Source organism: Phodopus roborovskii, unplaced genomic scaffold (assembly GCF_943737965.1).
Source record: "Phodopus roborovskii unplaced genomic scaffold, PHOROB, whole genome shotgun sequence".
Taxonomy (NCBI): domain Eukaryota; kingdom Metazoa; phylum Chordata; class Mammalia; order Rodentia; family Cricetidae; genus Phodopus; species Phodopus roborovskii.
In genome coordinates, this window is record NW_026126549.1 from 2,157,646 (window position 1) to 2,183,827 (window position 26,182).

At 45.4% G+C, this 26,182-nt stretch overlaps 1 protein-coding gene across 4 annotated transcripts in view; it reads left to right on the plus strand.

Annotated features, from left to right (window-relative positions):
* The window catches only part of Arhgap26 (Rho GTPase activating protein 26), a 369,188-nt gene extending 343,652 nt beyond the window's left edge, over positions 1-25,536 (plus strand). The window contains exons 21-24 of one of the 4 annotated variants that reach the window (XM_051201017.1): positions 9,533-9,643; positions 9,777-9,806; positions 14,997-15,088; positions 23,867-25,536. In XM_051201017.1, the coding sequence (XP_051056974.1) occupies positions 9,533-9,643; positions 9,777-9,806; positions 14,997-15,088; positions 23,867-23,955 (322 nt within the window). In that variant the 3' untranslated portion in view covers positions 23,956-25,536. Of the gene's footprint in view, positions 1-9,532; positions 9,644-9,715; positions 9,807-14,996; positions 15,089-23,866 lie in introns of those variants that run through there. The other 3 variants (XM_051201018.1, XM_051201019.1, XM_051201020.1) reach the window with 3 other exon arrangements.
* Positions 25,537-26,182: the final 646 nt, after the last annotated feature.

Genomic DNA, 26,182 nt, shown 5'->3' on the forward strand with positions numbered 1-26,182 from the left:
TTCCAGCACCAACATGGTGCTTCACTACCATCCATAACTCCAGTTGTAGGTGATCCAACCCCTCTTCTTACCCCAATCCTAGCCATGTATGTGGTGCACATACATACATGCAGGTAGAATATTCCTATGACTAAAATTTAAAACTTTAAGAACTGCAAAAATGTGGCACCACACAGACCTTGAAAGAACCCTTACAGTGTTGCCACAAGGAGGCTGAGTCTTGCCTTGTCCCAGTGTAGTTTTTACTCCTCTGAGACACACACTTCACTACCCCTAAAAGTACCCCAATTGTTTTTTTTACAGTGTTATAAGTAAACTGTTGAGAGTAGGTAATTTTGGTAATGGGGAATCTGGGAATAGTGAAGATAGCATTTCTCCATAAAAACAGTATTTTATTAAAATGTTTTGTGGTTGACTCTCTTTTGCTCTACAGTTTTAAAGGTCATTTATGTACACATGACTCATTTGCCTTTGTTGCAGTAAAACGAGCCTTGTTTCAAGACACAAGAAGTATTTTCCATTCCCCTCTTCTTGAAGTTTGAGGGTCCCACTGTTTACTCTTCCAAATTAATTGTGTTGCAGGGGCAGATGATACAGAGGAACACTTCAGATGAGACTCCTCAGGAGCTGACTCGGTCCTCATTGGCCTGGAGCTCTCCAGATAGGTTATGGTGCTTGCCATTGAGCCCCAGGGCCCCCCCCCATGCCTCTACTGTACCATGCCCAGCATTGTTTAACGTGAGGTCTAGGAATGGAACTCAGGTCCTCATGTTTACAGGGCAAGCACTTTACACCCGAGCCACTACTTGGCATCGTCTTTTCTTATTAATATGTGTCTTGGGATACACATAAGTTCTCCTCCAGGGTGTGTGTGTGTGTGTGTGTGTGTGTGTGTGTGTGTGTATTAGACGGTATCTTTATCGTGATCAGAATGGCTGTGTCCCTTTGTTTCGATCTCTCCATCAATAGAACACAATAGTTTTTGGTGTTCCATATCACAAACAGCAGCATTCTCAGTATTTGATAACCACCTTCTAGTCATTGTATGTGTATATAGGATTGTCTTGATGTGGCTCTCATGTACTCTTCTGGCTTACAGAAAAGCACAACACTTTTTCTTTAGTTTTCCCCTTTAAAGTCTCAGGTTGCTTGCCCATTTTCTGCCTGCCACTTTTTTTTTTTTTAAATTAATATTACTTCTTCATTTAGCCTAACTATGAGTTCCACATTTATATACATGCCATCGACCTTTCTCCTCTTTTATTTTTTATTTTCTTTCTTTTTTCACTCTTTATTTGGAATGCAGGGCAACATTAGTTTTGATAAACATGATGATAATGAAAATAAGTATGGCCTGAATTTGGAGAGTAAGTAGTTTTCCAGTTTGGGGGCAGGAGAAAAAACAGGTGCAAGACTATCTTCAAAGGAGAAGAGAACACATACTCAGTGAGTCACTGAAGCCATCCTCAGTTTTGTTTCCACTCACTAAGGGTAAGCAGTGCAGTCCAGGCTAACCATCCATGATCTTCATCACAGCAAATCAGTCTCCAACTATTCAAAGTAATTGTAGGTATAAGAGAGAAAGCACCCCAGACTGACTGTTAATCAGTGTGGATAACTATGAAATGTCCCCCATTCCTGAGGTGGTAAAGTCTTCAGAGTGACTGTTGGAGCAGGGAACCTTTCATTTGCTCCCAGTTGTTATACAGTGCACAGAGACTGGTGAGTGTCAGTCCTGCCAGGCCACCGTGTGCTATTCCTCGAAGACCACCTGTACATTTAGACAACATTCCTGTCATGGTTCCAGCTGCTACTGTGTTGAGATCATCTTCTGCACCCCGTGTTTTCTCAATGATGACAGCAAATGCACTATAGAGCAAAGCCAGGGAACCCAGAGTATTAGCCCAAAGTGCCCCTTGCCTAGTCACCATATTCAAAATCTGCACATTTCTTGGTTTGGGCCAGGTCATGCTCTGGCTTTCCTTCACTCCTAGCCAAAGACCATTCATTGCCCCAAATGCAGCCCCTGTCATGCAACATCCTCCAATGGTAAAGAAAGCTAGCTCAAATCCACCTCAGGTTTTGTTGCTGCTTCCCTGTCACCCTCCATGAAGTCCTGGTGCGCTTCCCGCGTCTACCTCAGGCTCTGGTCCCCATGGCAAAGGTGGGGCGACCCTGTTCCAACAGCCACCTTCACAGGCTGACCTTCCAGGCACCCTGTCCTCTCTGTATGTTATCCTTTAATGAAAACACCCTTCTTTGGGTTTTACTGGGTGATAGAATTGTGTTTGTTTGTTTTTTGTTTGTTTGTTTGTTTTTTCCTGTTTTGAGACAGGGTCATATTGGCCTTGAACTCATTATTTAGTGGGCCTCTACTCAGAATCCTCTTGCCTCGGCCTCCCAAGCACTTGGATTACAGGCACATGTTGTCATACCCTGGCTTTATCTTCTATAGCCTGTATTGTTTGCCTTTGGTATTAAGAGCCGCAGTCTACCTGGAAATCATTTGATTTGTATGGTGTGAGATAGGAGATTCAATTTTATTTTGGTGTCCAGTTATTCTAGTACTATTTATAGAAGCACACTTTGGATTATTATATTTTAGAGAATTTAGTATATGAGTCCTGCATTTGCATCATTCCTTTCCCCATGCTTGGAAATTTCATCTTCAGAGCCATGTTTATGCCTCCCTGTCATCCTCACAATTGCTGTGCCTTAAAATGTAGGACAGGAGATTGAAATAGCAATGCTAAACTCTCAAGATGCTTCCCAAGAAAATGCTTAAGGTGTTCTACAAACAGCATTATAAGTCACAATTTTTTTTTTTTTTTTGGTCGAAAGAGAATAACTACATTTATTTTTAGGAACTGATTTTTGATATACCCTGTGTGAGATTAAAAACAAGGGAAGGCCTAACTCACTGTGTGCTGTGTACCTCATACACAACTGACGTGCTGCGCCCAGCACTTCTGGTTCCTTCCATTGAGGGTTCTCTTTGCAGTGAGCAATTGAGCTAGAATTCTTGTTCAGGCGTCTCATTTAAAATTCAGAGTTCCTCTCTCTGACTCGTTTTTGTACTATTCACCTGAGAAGATTCACACTGTTCATTGAGAGAACCGTAAGGACAATAGGCACACACTGCTAAGACTCAGTTTTCTTTAAACCCTAGAATTCTCACCATTTCCTTCCACACCAGCAGAGTTGAAAGTTGACTTAATTTTTTTTTTTTTTTTTTGGAGCTGGAAAACAGATTAGCTATAATGTGGATTAATCTAGTATTTTAATGTGAATTATTAGAAAAGTATTTTTGAAAGCAACTGCCCATAATTGTTAAGCCCCTGAGGGGATTTTGTCAGCTAGCATCATTAAAACAAGGAAAGTTGTGTAATTATCAGAATTGAAATGTATATAAGGTGTAATGGATGAGGATAAACAATCTGTATAAATACATGGACAAACATAATCAGGAAAGAACACAGAATGGAGATCAAGGGCATATGAGTTCTCTCCCTCCCTCTCCCTCTTTCTTTTTTTCTCTCTCTCTCTCTCCCTCTCTTTTCTTTTTTTTCATGTTTGTAAAGTTCAAGATCCCAAAAGTTGGCTGTAGGCACCTGCCAGTTCCCAAATACACACACAGAGACATATTATTATTTATAAATGCTTGACTGATAGCCTAGGCTGGTTACTATCTCTTACAACTTGAATTAACCCATTATTTTTTTTATCAGTCTACATGCTGCCACATGACTTGTGGCATTTACCTGTCCTTTTGCATGTCTTGCTCTCTTTCCACTTGGCTGACAACTCTCCCTTCTTCTTCTCAGAGTTCTTTCAGTCTGGCTCTCTTGCCTAAACTTTTCCTGCTGAGCTATTGGCCAATTGACTCTTTATTAAACCTATGAGAGCAATACATCTCCACAGTGTACAAAAGGATTATTCCACAGCATTTTGCATGTACATAGTTTCTGTTACAAAAGACTGGGTAGATGCACATATGCAAGAACATATGCTTTTCAGTGTTCAATTGTATTTTGGGATCATTTTCTCTCATCCACTATTGACATTCTACTGACCAATGCTCTGTTTGCCCAACTGACTTGTTTTCCTTTCTTTTTTATGATATTTTAATTCAAGTCATAAAGGGATGTTTTCTGAGGAAAGAGGCTGTTGGTTTTTCCATCTCCTTTTGTGGGGAGAGACTAAAGACTTCCCCTCTTTTGGTCTTATTGGCTTTAGGTCTGAAGGAAAGATAAACTATTAAGGTCAGCCTTGCCCAGGCATGAACTACACACATGTGAGCTATAGATTATGGGCCACTTCTGACAGAGACATGAATACAGGTTTTATGTCTTCTCCATGATGCTGGCTCAGGAGACTTTGGCCCTTCTTCATTCCTTCTATTTAGTCTTTAAGAGTTCTGAGCTAGCTGAATACTCACTACTCCCATATCTCTTGGCATAGCCCCACAATCAGACTAGGAGTTCAATGTCCCTAAGTGTAGTTGTCTGTCTGTCTATGTGCTGGTGTCCTTTCCTCACTTCTTAGCATAATGCCCTTTGGAAAATTAAACATTGCTTCCATCTAGACACAGAACACTAGAAGGAAACCACCCTTGTTTGTACATTATTGGAAATGTTGGGAAAATGGGGGATATCTAAGCTAATCTTAAACCTGAGCAACATGTCGGGTCTTTGAACATAATGCTTATAATGTGTTAGTGAAGTGCATTTGCTAGAGCTCTTTGGGGAAAAAAAAAAAAAAAAAAAAAAAAAAAAGCTACTTGGCAGGATGTATCATGACCCATAAAAGAAGATCTTAACCTTTTACCCACTAATTTTACTTCCAGGAATTTATGCTAAGGAAATAATTGGTGACACAGGCCATGATCCTCTACAAGGATGTGATGGTAGCACGAGTTATGCTAACTAAAAGGGGATAGCATTCGAATGTATATGCAGTGAGAATGGCTACATAAATTAGGTATACTGAACGATAGAATGCACTATAGCCATTGAAAAATGTGCCAAAGCCTACTAAATGACATTGGAAATCCTTATATTGGGTAACTTAAAAAAAATAGCCTGTTAGCCTTGTATATAATATTATGCTACGGTTTTTCATTAAAACAATGTTTTTATTTTATATACCAATCCCAGTTCCTCCTTCCTCCCTTCCACTCCTCTCCTCTCATCTCTCCCCTGTCCCATCCCTCATCTACTCCTCAGAGAGGGTGAAGCCTCCTCTGGGGAGTCAACGGTGTCTATCACATCACATGCAGGACCAAGGCTTAACCCCCTGTATCTAGGCTCAGCAAGGTATCTTTCCATAGGGAATAGTCTCTAAAGAGCCAGTTCATACACTAGAGATAAATGCTTACCCCACTGCAGTGGCACCATAAACAGTTACCTACATTCAGAGGACTTTGTTCAATTCTATGCAGGTTCTGCAGCTGTCAGTCCAGAGTCATTGAGCTCCCACTAGCTGGAGTCAGCTGTCTCTGTGGGATTCTGTGTTATCACTCCTCTCTCTCTTCAACTCAGCCCAGTTATGCTAAGATGTTAATAGTGATTATCAGTTGTGCAAATTATATATTATATCATTGCTTTTTTGTTTTAAGTATTTTTTTAAAATTTTTTCTGCAAAGCCATGAATTGGTTATACGAATTTAGAACCATTAACTTTCTTTCCTCCCTACCTCTTGTGATGTGGAGTGGACCTAAGGCCTTGTACATCCTAGATAAACACGCTACAGTGTACATCCCTAGCCCAAGATAAACTTTCCTTTTATTGGTGATCTTATGTCTTCCATTAGAGCATCCTTCATCTTATGCAAGCCCTATAATAGTGGTGTGAAACCCTGAAAGGGTCTGCTGCATCTCTGTTAGGATTGGGAGCCTGCCGGGATAGCACTGTTCACAGCACAGTCAGCGTGTCCTGGCTGGTACATCACACATTCTACCATTCAAGTGAGTCACCACCGAAGGGTGTCGAGCTGATGACATTACTACACACTGTACTTGAACTGTCAGCCACAACCTCACACACTGCCAGGCCTTTGGCTTATCTTCCTAAACTGTTATTCTCTCACTGTGCAGTATGTCAAAGGAGCTGCCTAGGCTGACCAGCCCTTTTGAGGACAACATGGGCCGGCACACTACAGCTGATTTGAGCCTTCCAATTGGAGACAACCCAGCCTAGCAAGTGTTCCTTCCGTGCTAAAGTTGAAGCTGTTACTGCTGTAGTTGGGCCTTGACGAAGGCTTTGGCAGGACTCCAGGAATATTGAGGGTGAAAAATATGCTGGGGTGTTCAGCTGGGAAATACCCAGCTGGGCTGAGGGTTGTAAGAAATCTTTAAGGGTCATCTGCTAAAACTGGAGTTAGAAAGTTATTTCCTCCTGTTTTTAACCTTAATTGTTTGTTTTGTTTGGCGTTGGTGGTGGGAAAAGAATCGAGAATTTCTTATTGGAGGTTTTAAGGCCGAACTGAAACTAACCCGTGTGTTAGGCTGATGTGTTTGGGATTGTCATGGTGTGAGAGTTTTTGTTTGTTGTTACCTCTTGTCACTTTAAGCAGTAAACTGGTAATCAGTGGCTGCTGTAGTGAAATGGAAACTGCTGACTGCACATGTGATCTATCACTGTCACCTCTGCATATCCTAAGTCCCTCTTGTCTGTTGTACGGATTCCATCAAAACTAAGAGAGTGTCTCGGTGTCTCTTAGGTGACTGCTTCTGTGTGTACATCCTTCTGCTAGAAAGCATTCTGTAGTATATAAAACAATGTGGGCTGGAGTTGTTGATAGGGACATTTATGATGTGTCTCTGAAGTACAAATGAAAGGCATAATAGCTTCAGGAGTTGCAAACATTATAAAAAAAAGTACTGGGGAGTATGCAGTTTATTATTTCATGAACGCCAGCACAGTGGTAATAGATTTTAAACTGTGGTCATTTCATAGCAAATAAATGTTATTGCCATGACTAAAACAAACAAAAAAAATGCTGTTAGCCATTAAAAAGTGCAGTTAATATTTACGGCAGTTGACATGGGATGTGAAGAGTCACTTCTTACAACAGTTATGAATGCCCTGCATTCTAACCTCACCCCCAGATAATCTCAGCCATCTTTTCCTGGCCAGGAACTGCTGAGGCATCTGAGGATGTAAAACAACATTCAGAACCCCATATTATATCCCCAGACTATGCTTCCCATTCAGATGAGATAGGAAGCTAGAGGTGTTTTTGCAATGTAGAGGTAGAGGTGATTTTAAACTATTTTGTTGATCCTTTTGAATTGTTCTGTGGTATTGCCCCAGGAACAGACTAGCCCAGGCCTCTGAGCCCAAGTTGTTCTCTTGACTCTCTCCTTGTCTCACTTAGTTTTCTGGTTTGGGACATGATTTGGGAGTCCTTTCCAGGCCGTACTGACAGGCACATTATATAGTGGGACAGAGAGAGGCCTGAGAAAGCATGACCACAGTCTCCAGCCCCAGTACTAAGGAAGACCGCACAGCCTAGGGGATGTACAGCTGCTCCTGGAACCAAAGTGAGAGTCCCCAGGAGTGGATGCTGAGCTCATCGTGCAGTCACTGACCTCCCACTAATGGTTCTTACTGTCTCAGTGGCTGGTTTTCTTTTTAACCTGTTACATCTTATCGAATACACTTTAAGCCCCTCAAAGGGCTGTTTTTGGCTGTTTTGCTCATTCTGGGTGTTCACCAATGGGTCTTTGGTGGATTGAATCTACTCTTTGAATTTTATTTCTTCCCTTGTATGAATTCCATCTGCTCCAGAAGTCTACCAGACAGGAAAATGGAGGCAGGACTGTGGAGTCTATTGGAATTCACTCTGTGTTGGGTCTTACTGAGTCTGCTGCTGTAATTCCATTCTCCCTTGCAAATGTAGGCATCTAAGGAAAACTCATAAATCAGTGATTAAGAGAATCACTAATGCTGTGCCTAGGTCTGTTAATCTTTTCAGGGCCTAAAGGAGCAAAGTAAGGAAGGCCTACTTTTCCAGAGGCAGAACACTAACAATGAGAGCCCAGGCTTCGGGTAGGGGCATTGAGTGAATCTTGGCTCTGCACTTAAAGGCTGGCAAGCCTTACCGTAGCCCAGGGTTTTACATCTGTGAAGTGCAAATTTTAGCAGTGACTGCAGGCTTGTTGGGCAGCTTAATGAGAGCTACTAGTTTACTTACTAGTTATCTCTTCAATACCTACTCAAATTATGTAGACAATCCAGCTACAGCAAAAGGAACAATACTTCCTCCTTTATGGGATACATATGCTAGATATATAATGCTCATGATGGTATTTAATAAATGTTTCATTAGACTCATTGGAGGATTTGAACTCCACAGAGTTTTCTCTAAATGCTGTCACAGGTCTTCATGTTACATACAGCATTCTGTAAACATTTGCATGCATGCACAAGTGAACACACATACACCATATTCAATACCAGTATCGGGTTTGAAGTGGTGTAACCCTATTGCAGTCCCTTATATAGGACATGGATGTATTCTTGCTCAATCCCCAAATACAGCTGTCATCTTGTACATTCAGTCCCAGAAAGAGCTTTGTTTGAACAATCCAACAGCCCACTGAGATTCAGGGACTGAAGGTGAGTTGTTTGGCTAACTAGTCTCTACATGTTCTCAGCCATCTGTTTCTGTGACATGATGTGATTTCACCTAGGTGCTGAGGTGTTTGCATAATCTGTAGAAAAAAAAAAGTCAGATGGTCAATTAAAATCTACCAACCAGAAAGTGGTAAATTTCAACCTTCCCTCTCCTTTGGTCACCTGCCTGTCAAAGAGTAAAATGAACAAATTTCAGGTCTTAGTCCCTTTTTAAAAACCGTGTTTTCACTAAGGTTATTTTTTGAGCATCTAAATCCACTAGAGAAAGACAGGCATGACAGCACACCCCCAGGGAACTGCTCACAACCATAAGTTCTGTCTCTGAAAGGTGTGTGTCTGTCCTGTCTCTGTCCCCTAGCGTATTCCTAATGCACACTTGGATCTCCAATGGCACACAGCCTGTGTAGTTAAAAATGTAAACAGGAAATTGTTTTCTGGCTGAATGGCCTCTGTGGCTCAGAAAAATACTCATTTCTGCTGAGACATAACTTTAAAAGCACGCAACAGTGAAGGCTAAAAGCTGTTTGAGAGTGAGATCAGTGTGTAATAAAGACAGCAACAAAACAAAGAGATACTGGTTCATGTATGTGGGTCCAGCCCATGTTCACCAGTGGTCAGTGGTACAGTACATAATGGAGAAGCTTGAGTCATCTAGAAAGCAGTTGGGACAAAGGGGAATGTTTGTACATCAAGACATCAGGGAAAATGCATTCCTTGGATGATGCAAAGGTCTGACCTGGAGCACAGAGACTCAGCAGCATGCCTCTGGACTCTGGTGCTCCTGTGTTCTGCTGCAGTGCCCTGTCATTTGGTCTTCCATGAACCTCCTGTGCTCGCTCCCATTGTGGTTTCCCTATGTGCTGATGAGTTTTTTGGTTGTTATGTCTTGCAGCCCCCCGAATCCAAGCCCAACTTCACCCCTCTCGCCATCATGGCCCATGTTCTCGGCGCCATCCAGCCCTATGCCCACCTCATCCACGTCCAGCGACTCATCCCCCGTCAGGTCTGTTGCAGGGTTGATTTGATTTTCTGTTGCTGTTGTTCTCTCATTTGGCTTGGTCCTCTCTTCATGCAGTGTTCAGCCTCCTCGTCAACTTTGTTCCCTGCCATCCAAACCTGCACTTGCTTTTTGACAGGCCAGAAGAAGCGGTCCATGAAGACTCCAGGTAAAACCACGGATGGTGACTGACCTGTTCCCGTTCATGCAGAGCTGGTCAGGGATATTGGGGGCCTCCTCTGCTCTCATGTGATTCCATCCTAAGAAACCAAGCCAAGAGGCGCAATCTGCATGGCCTTGCATGGCGTCTTTAACACCCTTTCTAACCCTTAGTCACATTTCTGAGTTACTCTCTGGTGCTTGTATTTGGGGAACAGGGATCTCCAGAATATAGCACTGCTGTGTGAATTTTCTGAATCATTTGAGCTCTCTATGTTTTGGTTGAAGAACATCCTAGGGAGCAGTGTTGAGACACACAATGGTCTTCCTTTGTCACATATTTATCAGGTAACATTTGGTAACACTTGCTTGTGGGTTGGGCCAATAGCCCTGAGCATTGACCAAATCCACTGAGTATGAGAAGAATACAACATGGAGCAAAAGACGGAGACATGAAGCACTTGCTCTTTCAATTGCTTAGGGCTTCTGCCTCCCCACCCACTGCCCCATGAACTACAGGAATCCTCTGGCCTTCCAGCCCACTTTTGATTCCATAGGTCATGAATCCTAAGTGCTCATGAAAACAGGCACCACCTCTTTTCCTGAGGATGAGTGGCTTGACCTAGTTCTTCTCGAAGATGGCCATGCTTCAATCCTGTCTTGGGAGAGTTCCACAGCTAAGTGCCATGGGTTTGCCCTTGAGCTCTTTGTAGAAAAGAAGCTCTTCGGATCCTGGGAAGGATGGGGTAAAGATCCTACAGACTTACTCTGCTGTTTGTGCCCTCGCTGGGCAGTTCTGCCTTCAATAAGCCAAAGCGAAGTGTCCAGGTAGAAGCATCACAAGCATTCTTGGTTTGGGTGGCAATTTGCATACCACCTTAGGACTGGGTCCATCAAAGAGGGTTGGTTACCTCCTTTATAAAGCTGACTCTCACCATTTAGAGAAGCCATGCTATCTGCATATATGGGCACATGACTTTATTCCCTTTGGGCATTTTCACATCTATTGTGTCATTCTATATTCATATAAGAACAAGAAGAGAAATGGCCTGGACCACTTTGTGGAAGAAGAAAATGGTCACTTCATTAAATGAGAGTCAAGGCAGAGTTAGGAGCTTTTGCCATTTGCCCAGCATTTCTATTCTAAAGACCTGGCCAGTCCTAGTTGAGTTCCTGTGCCATCTTAGCCCTCAGCTCCACTAGATGAGACGTGGCTCTTATTTAGCTTGGTTCTGGATGATGGGAAGATAGCTGTGCACTATGTTTATTTTTGCCCTCACCCCATAAATAATATCAGGTATTAGGGGAGTGAGGCTAGCTTACAAGCAAATAAATAGTTACTCAGTGCTGCCCCCTCTGGTATCTGGTGCCCTTTGAAGGCCAACATTGTGATGGTGTACCACGATCCTTTTAGGAATGTGTCATTTTGAAATAGGTAAGCCACAGTAGGACTTGAAATTGGATATCACTGAGTTACATGTCGGTGCTAGGATAAGCACAGATCGGAACCCTGCTGGAAAGCTAGCCCACTAGGAGACCAGGGGTGGGTTATAGTCCCTAATTGCTATTACAGTATATAACCAAGAGGTGGGGGCATATGTCCATTGTTCAGGTCTAGTGTCGCCTTTCCCCAAATTGACTAACAACATAAAATTTCAAATTTCTTTCCTTTGGCAAGGCTTTTCACAACAGATTCTGAATGGGGCCTAATTAGGGGTCCTGAAAACCTCTGGACATGGCTTCCTCTCTCCAGTCAGTCTACCTTTGAGCTTCTTTTTTCAAGCTCAGAAGAAGAGGTGCCTTTTACAACCCAGAAGAGATGGACACTGGGGGAAATTCCCCTTTAACATGTGCCCTTGTGTTTTCTATTTGCCCATCTACTTCCCAAGATGCCCCACATTGGACACCTTATTTGCATCAGCTCTTGGACCCTGGGGAACGGCCTTAATGATCAAGTCATTGCAGGCTGGCCCCTCCTCCAGTAGCGTGCACCATAGAGAGTGGGTTGTCATTCTGCAAAGCTTGCAAGGGCATTTGAGGGAAATTCCTCTGAGTGTTTTCCTGGCCTCGTTCCACACTCAGAGGCAAAAATTAAAAGTGAACCAGCAGAAGGTTCCAAAGTTGTTCATGCCCTTGAAGGGCCAACCGAGAACTAAAGAATGCTGGGATGGGAACTGCTAAAACCTCCCCAAGCTGTGTCCAGTTGCAGAGTAGGGAGCCAAACAACCAACAGTGTTGGCTTCAACCAGAGCCAAAGCTTCTCAACCCCAGACTTTGGCTAGCAGGATCTATCTGCTTTGGTAGGAGTCCTTTACCTAAAGCACACCCCTTAGGAACTTCAGAAGGAGCTGTTGGATACTAAGCTCACAGCGATGGCAGACTTTTAGCAAAATATGACTTCCCCAGTTAGAGTTACCAGATATGCAAACCAAATAAAAATACAACCTACTCAGTTAAATTTGAATCAAAGATATATAAAGTACATTTCTTAGTTTACATGTATCTTATGGAGATATACTTTAGAAATATGCGTTATTCGTGTGAAATTCAGTTTTGACTAGGTGTCCTTTACTTTCTCTGGTGACCTTACTCTGGGGAATGGGAACAACCCTCCTTTAAAAGCATGCCCTATAGGGCTAGAGATGCAGATGGGTGCTTGCTTACAATACTCATGGCACCCTACGTTTGATCCCAGCAATACAAATGTATATGTGTGAGCTTGTACATATATACACATGTGTACATGAACACATACACAAGCACACCCATTATGGGTCCCCCTCTATTTTCTGTGCACCATTAGGCAGTTGGGGAGGAATTCCCATCAGTTGTCAATTACCTGTTAGAAGAAAACAGACTGTCTCATGACCTTCATTTTTACTTTAAATATACTGTTTTCTTGGCATTTCATTACTAACTTACAGACTTTTAATGTCAGTGGAAAGTTAATCCCATCTAATAATAGTTGTGGGTGCTAGAGACCATGGTCTCTTCTGTCAATGAGCCAGACAGTCCTACTGGTTTCCTGAGCTGCTCCTATTCTGTCCTGTTACCTTTATTTAATGAGGTTAGTGAGGAGCCTCTCGGGAAACCCCATCCAGAGAAACCCTGCCTTCCCTGTTCTCTTCACACTGTGTCCACCTCTGCTGCTCTGTTCTCAGAGGCAGCCCTGCCTCAGCCTGGTCTTAGCCTTGCCTCCCACAGCCTGGATTCTCCTTCCACCCTGCATGCCATGCAAGGCTCCTCAGGCTTGACAGTATAATGCTTCGCTATTTTAGTGTCTTTCACAGCCTCCTGGCTGTCCTCCACCTCCAAGAGGGGAGAGCTGTACACGTTTTGTCCACCATGAAGAACTACACTTGACTGCTGGGCCCTTGCTAACCAACATGCAGGTTTACTATTTAATGAGATTAGACCAGAAGAGCAGCTGGAACTGTTGAAAGCAAAGGCTTTTTGTCTTCCTCCCCAGTGTCCCTGTATTATTTTTTCCCCTTTTCCAGTTCTTCTCTTCCCAGTATCACCCCTTGGCTGTAAGAACACCAGAGAGAACTACCATAAACTGTTATTTCCCTGGCAATGCAGTCTGGATAACCAGCACTTCTGCTCACTGTACTGCACACTATACTCTTTCAGTTGTCTGCCTTTCCACTTGCACAGACCCACGATTAGAAGGACTGGTCCCACTCTCAGTTCCCATCATCCATGACTCATCCTTCCCAAAGAGAACTTGCACATGGTGTCCCTGCATAGTATTAGTCTCAGAAGACCCGAGATGCTCCACCTCATCTGAGACCAGACCCCTCTCCATCCACTAGAAATAAATGCACCCCAAGAGCTGGGGTGTTACCTGCTCTAAGAGGCTCTCAGATTGTCAAGTGAAGACCAATTCAATGCCAAACATCTCTTGGCTTGTTTCTTACTCCAGAGGCCCTCTGGCTTTTTAAAACTTGTGCTTCTGAATTCCAGAGTGCACTCCCTCAGATGACTCGGAGAAAGAAAGTCACTTGTGGCAAATAAAGAACAGCCTTTAGACAGTTAGATGTCATTTAACCCGTGGAAAGTCTACGGAGTGCAGAGTGCTTTGCCAAAGTCAAACTTGATAGGAGAGAGTAAAATTACCCTGCTCACAAATGACTGCGAAGACACAGGCTTGCACCTTGTGGTCTGTGAGGGTCACAGGCTTGTGGACAGAAGGTTCAAGAAACTCCATCATCACAGGCTCTGCCCCTGTTTTCTGCTAGGTAACTTTTTTACGGTGACACAGCCTCACTGGTTTGTTTACATGTTATCCCTGGCTGTTGTGTGCCACAGTGCAACAGGAAGTAGTTACAGCAGAGACCACATGCCTTCAAGAGCCTAAAGATTGTCCCTGTTGCCACAAACATGCGCCAGCCTCGTCTCTGGCTGCTTGTAGTCATCGCTTGGAGAATGACACACAAACTCTTCAGTTTCAATTCTGTTTCTTACAGTTCTATATGCAAGTTGGCAGGACACGTAAATGCTATCAAGGGCGTTCTGATAACATGAAGGGAGAGACCACTGTCAATATTCATTGAATAAGAGAACCCGAAACAGAACAGAAACTCTACCTCTGTCCCTTCTTCTCTCCCTTCCCAAACTCCCACACTGGTGCACATGTGTGCTCACACACCACCTCACACTCCTCCTCCATCCTTGCCTGCCCTGGGGGCTGAAGAGTTCCAGCTCTGGAACGCTGCCCCCCCCCCCAGCAATGGAGAACATCTGGGGAAACTCATGTCCGCCCCCGACTGGGCTGAAACCTGGCTCTTCTGGAGTTTCTCCTGGATTCACTGGGCTTTGGCAACTTCCAAGAGCAACTGTTGGGAATACCCTGCAGAGCCCTGTGGCCCCTTCCCACCCCCAAGCACTCTGTCCGGAAAGCTCCTCTCTTCCCTCCCAGGCCCAGCTGTTGTAACTCCCAGGTTAAGTTTCTCTGGGGCACAAGGTGACCTTGGAGAATTGTGGCTTCTTAGAGTGTGGCCTTTTCCTGACTCTTCCTCAATTCTCTCCTGTGGCCTTTATGACTTCCCCGCCTCCCATTTTGCCATTTGGCTGCCTTGTCCGGGCTCTTCCCAGGAGAGAGGACTAGGTGGCTTACAAGGAAAGGGAAGAAACAAGATGAACTGTCTGTGGCTTTCAAGGTTGAAAACAATGTTAAATAAACTCCCTTTCTACACAGCACGCCGTTCCGGAAGGCAAAGGCCTTGTATGCCTGCAAAGCCGAACATGACTCTGAGCTCTCCTTCACGGCAGGCACCATCTTCGATAATGGTGAGTTTCCATCACCTCACAAAAATGGAGGGGAAGCGGAGAAGTGAAGTCCCTACCTGGGGCAAGGATCTTTCCTCAAAATCAGATGTCTGGAGGCACTACCTCGGGTAGACCCACATTGATGTCTGGTCACTGAGAGGTATGGTATCTGAGTGAGACTGAGCCAGACAGTCAAAGACAAGGGCTGGGAATACGGAATGATGGCAGCTGCGCACAGACACAGGACAAGCTTAAGGTCACCTGTTCTGTCATGCTTTCCCTTTAGGACCTCGGCCTGTATTGTTTTCAGCAGTAGGCAAGGGTCCACTGCCTAGACAGCCACATGAACAGTAAAGCTCTCCCTGCCCCTCCCCCTTGAGCTTGAGAGCACAGAACAGACTAGCAGTGGCCTGTGGTGGCACCCTGCTGCAAGAATGTATTGGGCACCATTATCTTCCTCCCTGGAAACATTTTATGGTGAGAAGCGAAGCTGTGGTTTGGGCTAATTATTTACCTAAGAGAAGAATCTGGACCCCTGTATAAACACCAAGTTTCTGTGATGGCTGTGAAGTTCTCCTTCAGGGTTACAACAGTTAGGTAGTTCTGTTTTCTTCAATGAAACCAACAAGGCAGCAGCCTGTGTCCAGATATTTGTTCTGGCTACTCCTTGACTCAGGTGGGGTGAAGGCAAAGGTCATACAAATCTGGCCATGCACTCCTGCCTGGCCCTACACCTGCCATGTGACTGAGAAGCGGCAGAGAAGTGTAGGGCAGCTGAGGTGCCTGCACAGCACAGGACAGCTGAACCCTAGAGCCAGGCCATGTGCATGTCCCAGTCTGACCACTTGCTCTGATGTGACCTCAAGCAGGGACATCACTTCTCTGTGCCCTAGTTCTGTTCTCTGTCACAGCAGACAACATACCTACCTTACAGGGTGCGGTAAAGGGACATCAAGCTAATATATAGCATGGGTATAAAATAGTACTTAAGGAACGGGAGGTATTCAGTATGCTGTCCTTAGGATTGTCAAGACCTTGTACCCGTCTTAGAAAAAGACACAGGGCACTGGGATCTGTTAACAAGGATGGCTTTTCCTATTTGGCTAGCATGCCCCTATCCTGACTGTCAGCTAGCTGAAGACACTGTTTATGTCTTTGGAACCTGCAGTCACATCCAGAGTGCCTGGCACCAAGTGTGCCCACACACTGCATCCTGCCCACCTATTAGGCATGAGTAGACACAGTGGGAAACGCAGCACACGATGCAGGGAGATTCCCAGGCCTCCTGGCCAGCAGCAACTGGAACAAATTTGCAACTGCATGTGTCCTGATGAGCCTGTGGTCCACCTCCATGCTTTCCTGAATCCAAAGCACTATACTGAAGCTTTGGCTCTGTTTACTTTCTTCTGGGTGCTTTACAATTCAGGGTGCATAAAATAGCTAGTGCAGTCGCCTCTCCTGTCCACAGCTGATGCTTGCAACCCTAGCAGGCCAGCAGCATGTACAGCAGGTCTGCTGAAGACAGTCCCAAACTTTGCCATGGTGAGCGTGCCCTGCACAGACCAGCTGTAAAAACAAGGTGCAGTTTCCCCCAACAGACAAATCAGAATGGGTATCACACTGGTGTACACCTGCCATGACAATGGGTGAACAATATATTCAGTTATGCAAGTCTTACCACTATCTTATTCCAGGATAACACACACACACACACACAGGTGTGATGAAGCCCATACACTTTAGCAATCATGATGCTTTACCCCTAAACTTTGGATATTTCATACAAATAGAATTACATAATACTTGGTCTTTGATTTGTCTTTCTTTTTTTTATGATGTTTTTCAAAGATAATCCCTGTTGTAATGTGTATCTGAGCTTTATTTCTTTTTATGGCCAGGTAGGATTTCATCACATGGCTGCACCACAGCTTACATAAAATCCACCAGTTGATGGGCGGGATAGCTTATTGTCACTTCTTCGCTGTTGAGAATGTTACTCTGTTGACATTCATGTTGGGGTGTTTTTAAAAATTAAGTTCTCCTGAGATTGCTGGGTCACATGACAACTCTAGATAGATTTACTGCTTGAGGAAATGCCAGAATGTTTTACAAGGAGCTTGAACCGCTCTGCATCCCCTCCTCTTCCACTTTAAGTTAGTTTTGAAGCAGCTTATAAAGTGAACAATAGCAAAAAGTCAGGCAAACGCCCATCCACCCATGAGTCTGACTTGCTGAACCTTCTCTTCCCTGTGTGCGGGGTGCTATGCACAGGTGCAGTGACTGCTCCTGCCACCACCAGGTGACCTTCGCAAATCTTCTAAAGATAGGCACATGTAGCAAGAAAGAAGTTTGGTTCCCCTCCCACACACTCCTTGATCTCTAGGGTTCATCAGAGTTCTCCCAAGGTGACATTACATACATGAATGTGACCATGGGTATACCTATGCCATGATACACAAGCCCCTTCACGTGCTCCAGCAGGTCATAGATGGCGTGGGTGTTGGGGCAGGCCAACTCATAGCCCTGGCTCTGGGCCTGGGCAGCTGCAGGGTTGGTCAGCCCACCAGCTCTCCCCTGTCCTAACCACCAGGCTGAGCACTCCAGCATTGCTCTGGGGAGTTCACCCTATGCAGCCGAGAGCAAGGACTGGGGCCAGCTTTCCTGCGTTCAAGCCTTCAGGGTTGGCTCTCCCATACCCACCCCCAGGGCCAGCTCCACTGTGCTGCCCAGGCAAGGTGCAGAGGCCACTCTCCTGAGTGCTGCAGCGGATGAGGGGCAGGGCCAGCTCTTCCACTCCTATAACCTCAGGGCCAGCTCTCCCACCTGCCACAGGTGATGATGGGCAGTGGGTAGAGAGGGCATCTCACCATAGCACACATACCACCAGATGGCAGATGAGGGGCGGTGCCAGATCTCACATTCTAGGGCTGGTTGGCAGTAGGGTCAGCTCAGGTGAGGTGCCGGGCCCACTCTGCCGAGTGATGCAGCTCCTCACTCACTAAAGGTGGTAGGAGTAAGGGGGACAGGGCATCTTTCCATTGCCCTCATCACCACACAGCAGATGAGGCTCTCACCCCCTCAGGGCCAGCTCACCTGTGCCTCCACCAACAGGATCAGCTCTGCTGTGCTGCCTGGAGGAGGTTCAGGGTGGCAGCTGGTAAACGGGAGGGTCAGCACCCTCGATAGCTGGAGATGGTAGGGGCGGGGGACCATCTTTCCCTTGCCCCCACTGTTACACCACGGATGAGAGAGCTGGTACCAGCCATGTGCCTCCCACCTGTGTCCCTGGAGAACAATGGTTCTGGAGTGAGGTCTCCCACCTCTTTGTGAAGCAGGGTCAGCTTGTTTCTCCCGTGTGTGTGCTGCAGACTCCAGTCTAGCTTTCAGCCAGCTCTCACACTGCCTCCCACCCTGTCACAGGATTTTAGAAGCCCACCACCACCTTGGCTTTTAACTTAGGTTCTGGGAATGAAACACAGTATACCAGACTTACAGAGCGAGTGCTTTTATCCTTAGAGCTGTATCCCTGGACCCTGACAGAAGTGTTAATCTACCTTCTAGACTGTTTTGCCTTGTAATATTTCCTCAGGTCCTCCTATTCTAGAGGGGAAAAAAATCTGCATTTATTCTGTCAGAGGAATCAGGTGTCATAGAAGGAAATAATTAAGGTATTTGGTGAAGAAGTGGCCCTTTCTGACTGTTCCCTCTCTCTCTGATTCTGGAGAGATGAGGTAAAGCTCATGAAGCCTGGAAGCCATCTGCAGCTGTCGTGTTAAAGCCTCCTACTGACAGGTTTTGAACATGTAAGCTGCTGTCCTGTGTGTGCTATATTTTTTGTGTGGAATAAGGAAGAGAAGGGAAGGGTGTGTGGGGGTGGAGGAATGGAAGTCTGCTGCTTTGTAACCATCGATCTCTCAGCCTTGGCATTTCAGGAGCCCAAACTTTAACTCTGGAGTGGCTGCCCAGTCAGTCCTGGACTCTGTGTAGCAGAGGATTGATGTGCAATACTGGGAAATATCTCCATTGTCAGCTATTGCCAATCTACCGGGAAACTGTCCACTCTGCTAGGAGCACCTCAGAAAGTAGCTGGAAAGAGAAGTAATTTGTGTTCTCAGGAACATTAGTCATGAGGAAGCAGTGTGATTTGTGATACCTAGAAAATTGGGTTCTTGGCACACTCTTTTCAAGTTTTGAGATGAGGGTCTGAGAGACAGATCTGTAGGTAACATGCTTGCTATGTGGACACGAGGACCTGGGTCCTACCCTTAGTACCCTTGTCAGAAGTCAGCAGTAGTCATATACCTATAACCACAGTGCAGGGCAGACAGAGACGGGGGATCCCTAGAGCTTGCTAGCCATCCACCCTAGTCAAATCCATGGATTCCAGAGAGACCCTGTCTCTCTGACTGACAAAGACACCAATACTGGTCTCTGGCTTCTACACACACATGCATACCTATGGACACTCATCCATGCACACATGTGTGCCTTTGCAAACACACACACACACACACACACACACACACACACACACACACACACACGAGATGAACCGTGTTCTTCATCATGATATACAAGGAAGCACCATTGCTAACCAGGCTGTCCCAGGTCCCTTGCGGGTGGACGGCGTCCTCACCAGAGAGACCACAAGTTGCCCCGGAGCGGGCTGACTGGAGAGCTTATCAGACTAGTCCCAGGCTCCCTCCCAGTTACACCAGCATCCAGTCAGTTTTGCTTCCTCACCTTAATGTTCCCACCAGCTGCCTGGTAAGCCCTGCTGCTCTCTCCCTTGCTTCTCAACCCATCCACATACAGTCTGGAGTGATCTCCCAAATCCCATCATGCTGTTTAGAGCACTTCAGTGGCCTCCTATTACTCTGTGAAGTAGCTCTGAGGCCCTCTGCAGCCCAGCCCTGTCCCCTGAACCCTCACCCTTTGTACACCACAGCTTTGGCTGACATATCCATAAATTGTTCGTCACCCACCTCTTCTTGTAATTAAAGCTTTTTATTAGAGCACAGCCACCCATACTATTTTGTTTGTATGTTTTCTATGATACCACAAAGAGTTGCCATATTCTGCGGCCCATTATAGGGAATTTACAGACCGCTGTTCTGGGATCACATCTAGCTTTTCTGGGTCTCGGGCCTTGTATCTGCTCTAAGCACTCCTGGCTGATACTATGAGACTCTTTAGGTTGTAACTTTCAGAGTTTCTCCCCTCTCCCAGTCCCCATCTCTCTTCCCCTTCCATACTACTCTTGTTCTCTCTCCCCCATCTTCTCTTTCATTCTCTTCTCCTTTTCACTATGTTCATTGATAAATTGTCATTCCCCAAAAAGAACATATATAACAACCTAGCACAGTGCCTGCCGCTCCCATAGGAGCTCAGGTGGCATATGAGTAATGAGTAAATGCCTGTTAATCACACAAGTCTGTAACTTCTTCCAGTGGTTAGAGTAGTCACACACTCGCCCATTGTCTTTAGTGAATTAGCAGAGAAGAATGACCTGAGCCATGCCAGGACCTGTGCTAGCTAGGGACTGTGGTAAAGAGAGCAGCTGGGCCCAGGTCAGTAGCAGCTTATAGGATATTGCTCACTGGGCTAGACTGCCACCCAGGCAGCTTCTTGCAATGTGTGGTGTGTCTATAATACATTGACCAGTGCAGTTCAGCCTGCCAACCACTTATGGAGTACTTCACTAGTCAGCATGCTGAGGCAAGCAAAAGCAGAATTCAGACTTTGGGCTGCGTGGTCACATGTCCCAGGCCTCTGGTACACCTCCCTTATCTACCAGCTATATAGTTTGGGGCAAGCTGCTTAACCTTTGGGGCCCTCGGTTCTTCATCTGTAGAAGAGGATAGCTGCAGAGCCGATTTTGTGTTCACACTGAAGCTAATCCAGGTGGAAGGCTGGTTAGCAACGGTACTTAGCATGTGTTCAAACTGTTCACACCAAGGAGCACCTTCTCCATTGAACCAAAGCAGGATATAGCAGGAGAAGGCTTTGGTCTCTGGATTCAAATTCTGGTTTTACTCTCATGACTAAGTGCATTTTAATTTCTCTAGACTTCTGAGCACATAGCCCACATGATACTCAGCCTTTGCAAGGGTCAGACTGCATCATAGTGGATGATGCAGAGAGGAGCTGCTGAAGGTTGTTGGGACAGATAGCTGATAACAAACTGAAATGCACCGGAGTCAGGTGGGAACCATGAACATGATGTGGGATACGCTGTGAATCTTCCAGAAATGAGGAGGTGATGGGAGCAGGTAGAAGCAAGTCCACAATGCAGTTTATGAAGGCTGAGGGTTTTGACTGAGCCCTATATGAGGACAGAGAACAGACGACAGCAGGGAAGAGTGGGGTCTCCGGCACCAGCCAACCAGAGCTCGAGTTTCATTCTCAACTGTCACCTTTCCTACAAAGGTATTTTGACACAGAAAAGCCATACCTCTTAACTTCTACAAACCTGTTAAAATGCAGGTGCCTGGGGCCAAGGGACCTGCAGATTCCATAAGCATACAGATAGGGCACATTCATTGTCCAGCATCAAACTCTTGCAAAGGGCTGTTTCATCCCCCCAGGTCTTCCTGGTTCCTGCTGATTCTTCCCATAGTCTGCAAATTCCACTCAGGGTTGCAGAGAACCTCCTCAGTACCAGTGCTGTGTGAACAACTCTGGGAAGGAAGTAGACACACCCACCCACCAAGCAGCTGGGCTGGGCTGCACAGTGGCAGAGCCCATTTGGTTTTTCTTTATTTTGTTTGGGTTCTCTCTGTCTCTCTGTCTCTCTCTCTCTCTCTAACTCATATATTTGGGGGAACAGGTTTAATTTGTTTATTTTTGGTTCTGAACATCCAAGGTTTCCAGAAGCTTTGGTGGGAGCAGATACCACACCCTTGCCCAGACTGGTTGGTGGAAGGGCCCTGGGGTCCTCCTGCCTCCACCTCCCAGTGCTGGGACAGCAGGTGCGTACTGCCGTAGCTGGCTTTTACAGTGGTTTCTGACAAGCTGAATGCAGTCCTCAGATGTATGGACCAAGGGCTTTACCTACTTTTTTTGTCATCTCTCCAGGCCCTTGGCCATGCTTTACAAGGAGAGAATACCTTACTTACTAACCTGCATGGGGAGTTAATGATGCACTTGCAGTGGCTCTGTAACCCACATCAGAAACCACAGAAAAGTTTCTGCCACCTTTGTAGACATAGAACTGGAGATGATCTTGACAGCCTCAGCTGGTGGCCAGGCAGAGAGCAAGCCTATTGGGTGGTCCTTACAGGCTGCCTAGAAAGACCTTTGGTACCAGGCCACCCCTAAGTGCTGCAGACTCTTCCCTGTGTGGTGGCTGTGGGTCTGTGAAATCATCTGCTTAGGCTTTCTTCTTCAGACATCATGGTAGGAAGTTAGGCAAAGTTTTGGAAGCCAGCTAATAGCTATCTGACCACATCCTCATCTAAGGAATGCCTCTGCACACTTTAGTCCTTCTAGAAGTCTCAGACCCTGTAAGATTTTGTTTCCTCCCCATTGGCTTGCATCGGTTTCTGTTCTTTCCCTACAAACCGAAACTAGAATTATACAGTAGTGTTGGGGCGGAAGTGTGTTTCTAAAACAAGCTCAGGAAGTCACTTAATTAGCCCAGGAAAGGAACAGGGGGAAATCCATTCTCTCCAAACAATCTTGGATAATTGGGGTTTTCCTAATCTGTTTAGAGTGAGTACCCTGTCCCACCCCAGAGTGACCTGGTTCACAAGGAAACACCCCTACCTCCACATACAGGCTTATCACTGAGGCCCACAATTCCATCTCTCTTCCCTAACACTGTGGTGTACTTTATAGACTCAGCCAGATTTCTTCCTATCTTCATTTTTGGTGGTTTCCATAGAGAGGGATCATGACATAACAGGTGTGGGTCTATAGTCTGTAGATGTTGAAAAAAAAAATAATCAGAAGGATGGAAACTTTGAAAGTTGCAGTAGAGGAAGCAGACAGCTTTCTGACTTGTTTATAGGAAAAGGAAAAGTTCTAGAGTATAAAAAAGAAACAAGGCAGGGTGTGGGTGGAGCAAAAGGGAAGCCTTCAGAGTCTGCAGAGGGAAGGAAGGATCTGCAGGGAAATGAGAAGCAGTGGAAAGGATTTAAAGGTACACAGCTGATAGGTCAAACTGGGCATGGTGTCTTATGCTGCTAATCCCCGGACTTGTGAAGCCGAAGCAGGAAGATTACAGTGAGTTCAAATCTAGACTACAGATTGAGAACCTCTTTCAAAAAGATAAAAAAAAAATTAATGAACGAATACACAAAATAGATAACCTTAGTAAAGTATCTTTCTTAGTAATCCTCCGGGGGCATGCCACTTCGTGCATGGCTTATGGGATGGGTTGATGCATATATTGATGTTTGTACGCAAGGGTGGGAGGGAGGATGGATGGATGGATTGGTAGGTGGATGGGTGGAGCATCCAGCTGCTGACCTCTAATAAAAAAGAATGTAAACCTATTGTGTGTAGTTTAAAACAGGAACTTCAGAAAGTCCATAACGCCCCTGAAACTGCATGTGAAAATTTGAATGTCTGAATATGTCCCTTTTTGTTGTGGAGAGTTCAGAATAGCCTTCATTAGAATGTTTCATCCCACAAAAGGTTGAGGACCTCTGTTTCAAGCCAGTCCTGGAAGTATATAAGGAGCAATTGTACTCATTCCCCAAACTTACCTCCCACATCCTCCAATGCACAGCACATCCGCCTCCTGCTCTGCCCATGACCTCATCTCCTCTCACTCTCTTTCCCTTTCCTGTACAGTTCATCCATCTCAGGAGCCTGGCTGGTTGGAGGGGACTCTGAATGGAAAGACTGGCCTCATCCCAGAGAACTACGTGGAGTTCCTCTAACCTCGAGTCCAGGCAGAGCTGCTGAGCTTTACGTGGTCTCCATGACAACGTGTGATTCTGGTGTTGTGGGCCACTTTTCATTGCCATTGAGAAAGCAGGGAGCCTGACTTTGCTTCCTGCCAACATGAATGCATCTGGGAACTTGTGTCTCGTCTCTCCATGATCATCTCAGCCGACAGCACCACGGTGATGCTGCAAGAACTGAAAGTCGATGGGCAGAGGAGGCCATTTGATTTGATAACCCAGAGGAAGCCTTGCAAAGCTGTTTTCTCACGAGTGCCCTAAATAGCGAGCCCCAATTTCATTTCAGCAGTCATCCAAACCCACAGGCTCCTGGAAGAGGAAACAGGATGCGAACGGTGCTACAGAAAGTGCAGCCTTGCAGAGCTGGACAAGGCTGGACAAGGCAGGGCAAAGAAACTAAGACGCAGGCTGCCTCCGCTGCTGTTGTTTACAGCTGGCGCTCTTTCTCTCTCCTTCCTTGTCCCAGAGACACAGTGCTGCAGGCAGCTGGACCTGTCGGCAAGCACATAGGATGAAGGGGTTGCTGCACTGTTTATGCAAGGTCCAATCTCTCACCATCACTTGAGCAGCTGTTGGCCTATAATCAGCAGAATTCAGTCCAGTCCTCTCATGCAAAGAAGCACATGCCCCTCACGTTCTCTGCCACTGAAGGCTTCCATCACTGCCATCACCTAGTAACCATAGCAACCCAACCTACTCTAAGACTAAGCCAAAAATAGTACGCCCCCCTTCCACCAACTCTGTTGGTTTTGTTTTTTGTTTTTGTTTTTTGAATGGTCTTCTGACAATCTGAAGCAGAGGATTAGACTATTAGGATCATCTGTCTGGGGCAGACAGGGTAGCAACTGCAGACTGTTCCTCTTCTGGTGTATGTCAGCATCATAAGGATAGGTTTGGAGCAAACTCTAGGAACCTGTTGAGATTAAACCCAGACACAGTCAGTTCTTCTGTTCTTCATGCAATGGGTTCTTGCTCCAGAGGACAAGATGCTGCCTCCATCTGGGCTATAGGTCCCCTCCGGTCCCCATTCTCCCTGCTGCCATCTTTGCCCTTGCCAATGATTCCAAACAGATCCCCCTAGAATGTTTTTGCTACTGAGATCCTGTGGAGTTGAGAGATGATTCTTGGGCCAAACCTGTAGCCTGAATTTTAAAAGGACATCTGTATTCACTGCCACTCAGAAAAAGAAAGAATCATTAACTAGTTGTCCAGGAAGGAGACTAATACAGACCACTAAGAATCTGGAAGACACCAGATGTTGAGGCCTAGAGTGTAGGGAGGGGTGCCTTCTAGGAGGGGCAATTCCTGATTAAAAGGCATTGGGTTTAACTGTGGTGCATGGGAGACCACCTGGACGTCTTCACATCATGTGACCTCCAAAGAACAGAATCATGGTATCTTCACATGTGAATGCCCTTACTAGAGGAACTCTGGACAGACTAAGAGCCATGCTCTCCAGGAGCCTCTTGAATGGCGGTGTTGCTCCAGCGTGTCTTTGGCTCTGGAATTCCCTTAGGATTCTTTAATGAAGAAAAGAAAAACTTGAATTGTGTTGAATTACTGTATCTTTTCCTTTTTTTTTTTTAAGATAAACTGTATATAGAATGATTTGGAATATTATATGGTAAAGTTTTATATTTGATATGCTTTAAGCTAGTCGCTCCATACATTTAGTCTTTTGATTGCTGAACAAATGTGTTTAAAAGGGTGCAAGAGAGTCAGGGTTGCTGAGTCACGGTCATGTCCCCTCTCTGGCCCAGTGAAAGAATGTTTCCTAACGGTTCCTGTCGGTAAGCCTGAAAAGTTCATTGTATTCAGTTTTCTGTATCTATGTGTGATTCTAGGCTTCAGCATTTAAAAGGCATTTTCAGGTAATGAATTTTCAAAGGATTCCCATCTGACAATAAAGTGACACTCAGGGTTTAAATAGGTGGGGCAAGGGGTAACATGTTTGTTTGTTTTTGTTCTTCTCAGGTGTATTTCTTGGTACCCCAGGATGTCCAGACATTACTCCTTTTCTTCCGCATCTCCAAAGGCTTTATAAATATAGCCTACCTAGTATGTAAATGTGTCTATCAGTTCTAAGAACAAAACAAGAAAGCCAGCTGCTATGAGTTTAGTTGTTGGTGTGCTTTTACTCTTTGTGTAGATGTGTTTCTGTACTTGTCTCTCACCTCTAGATTCCCTACAGCTCCAAAGTAAA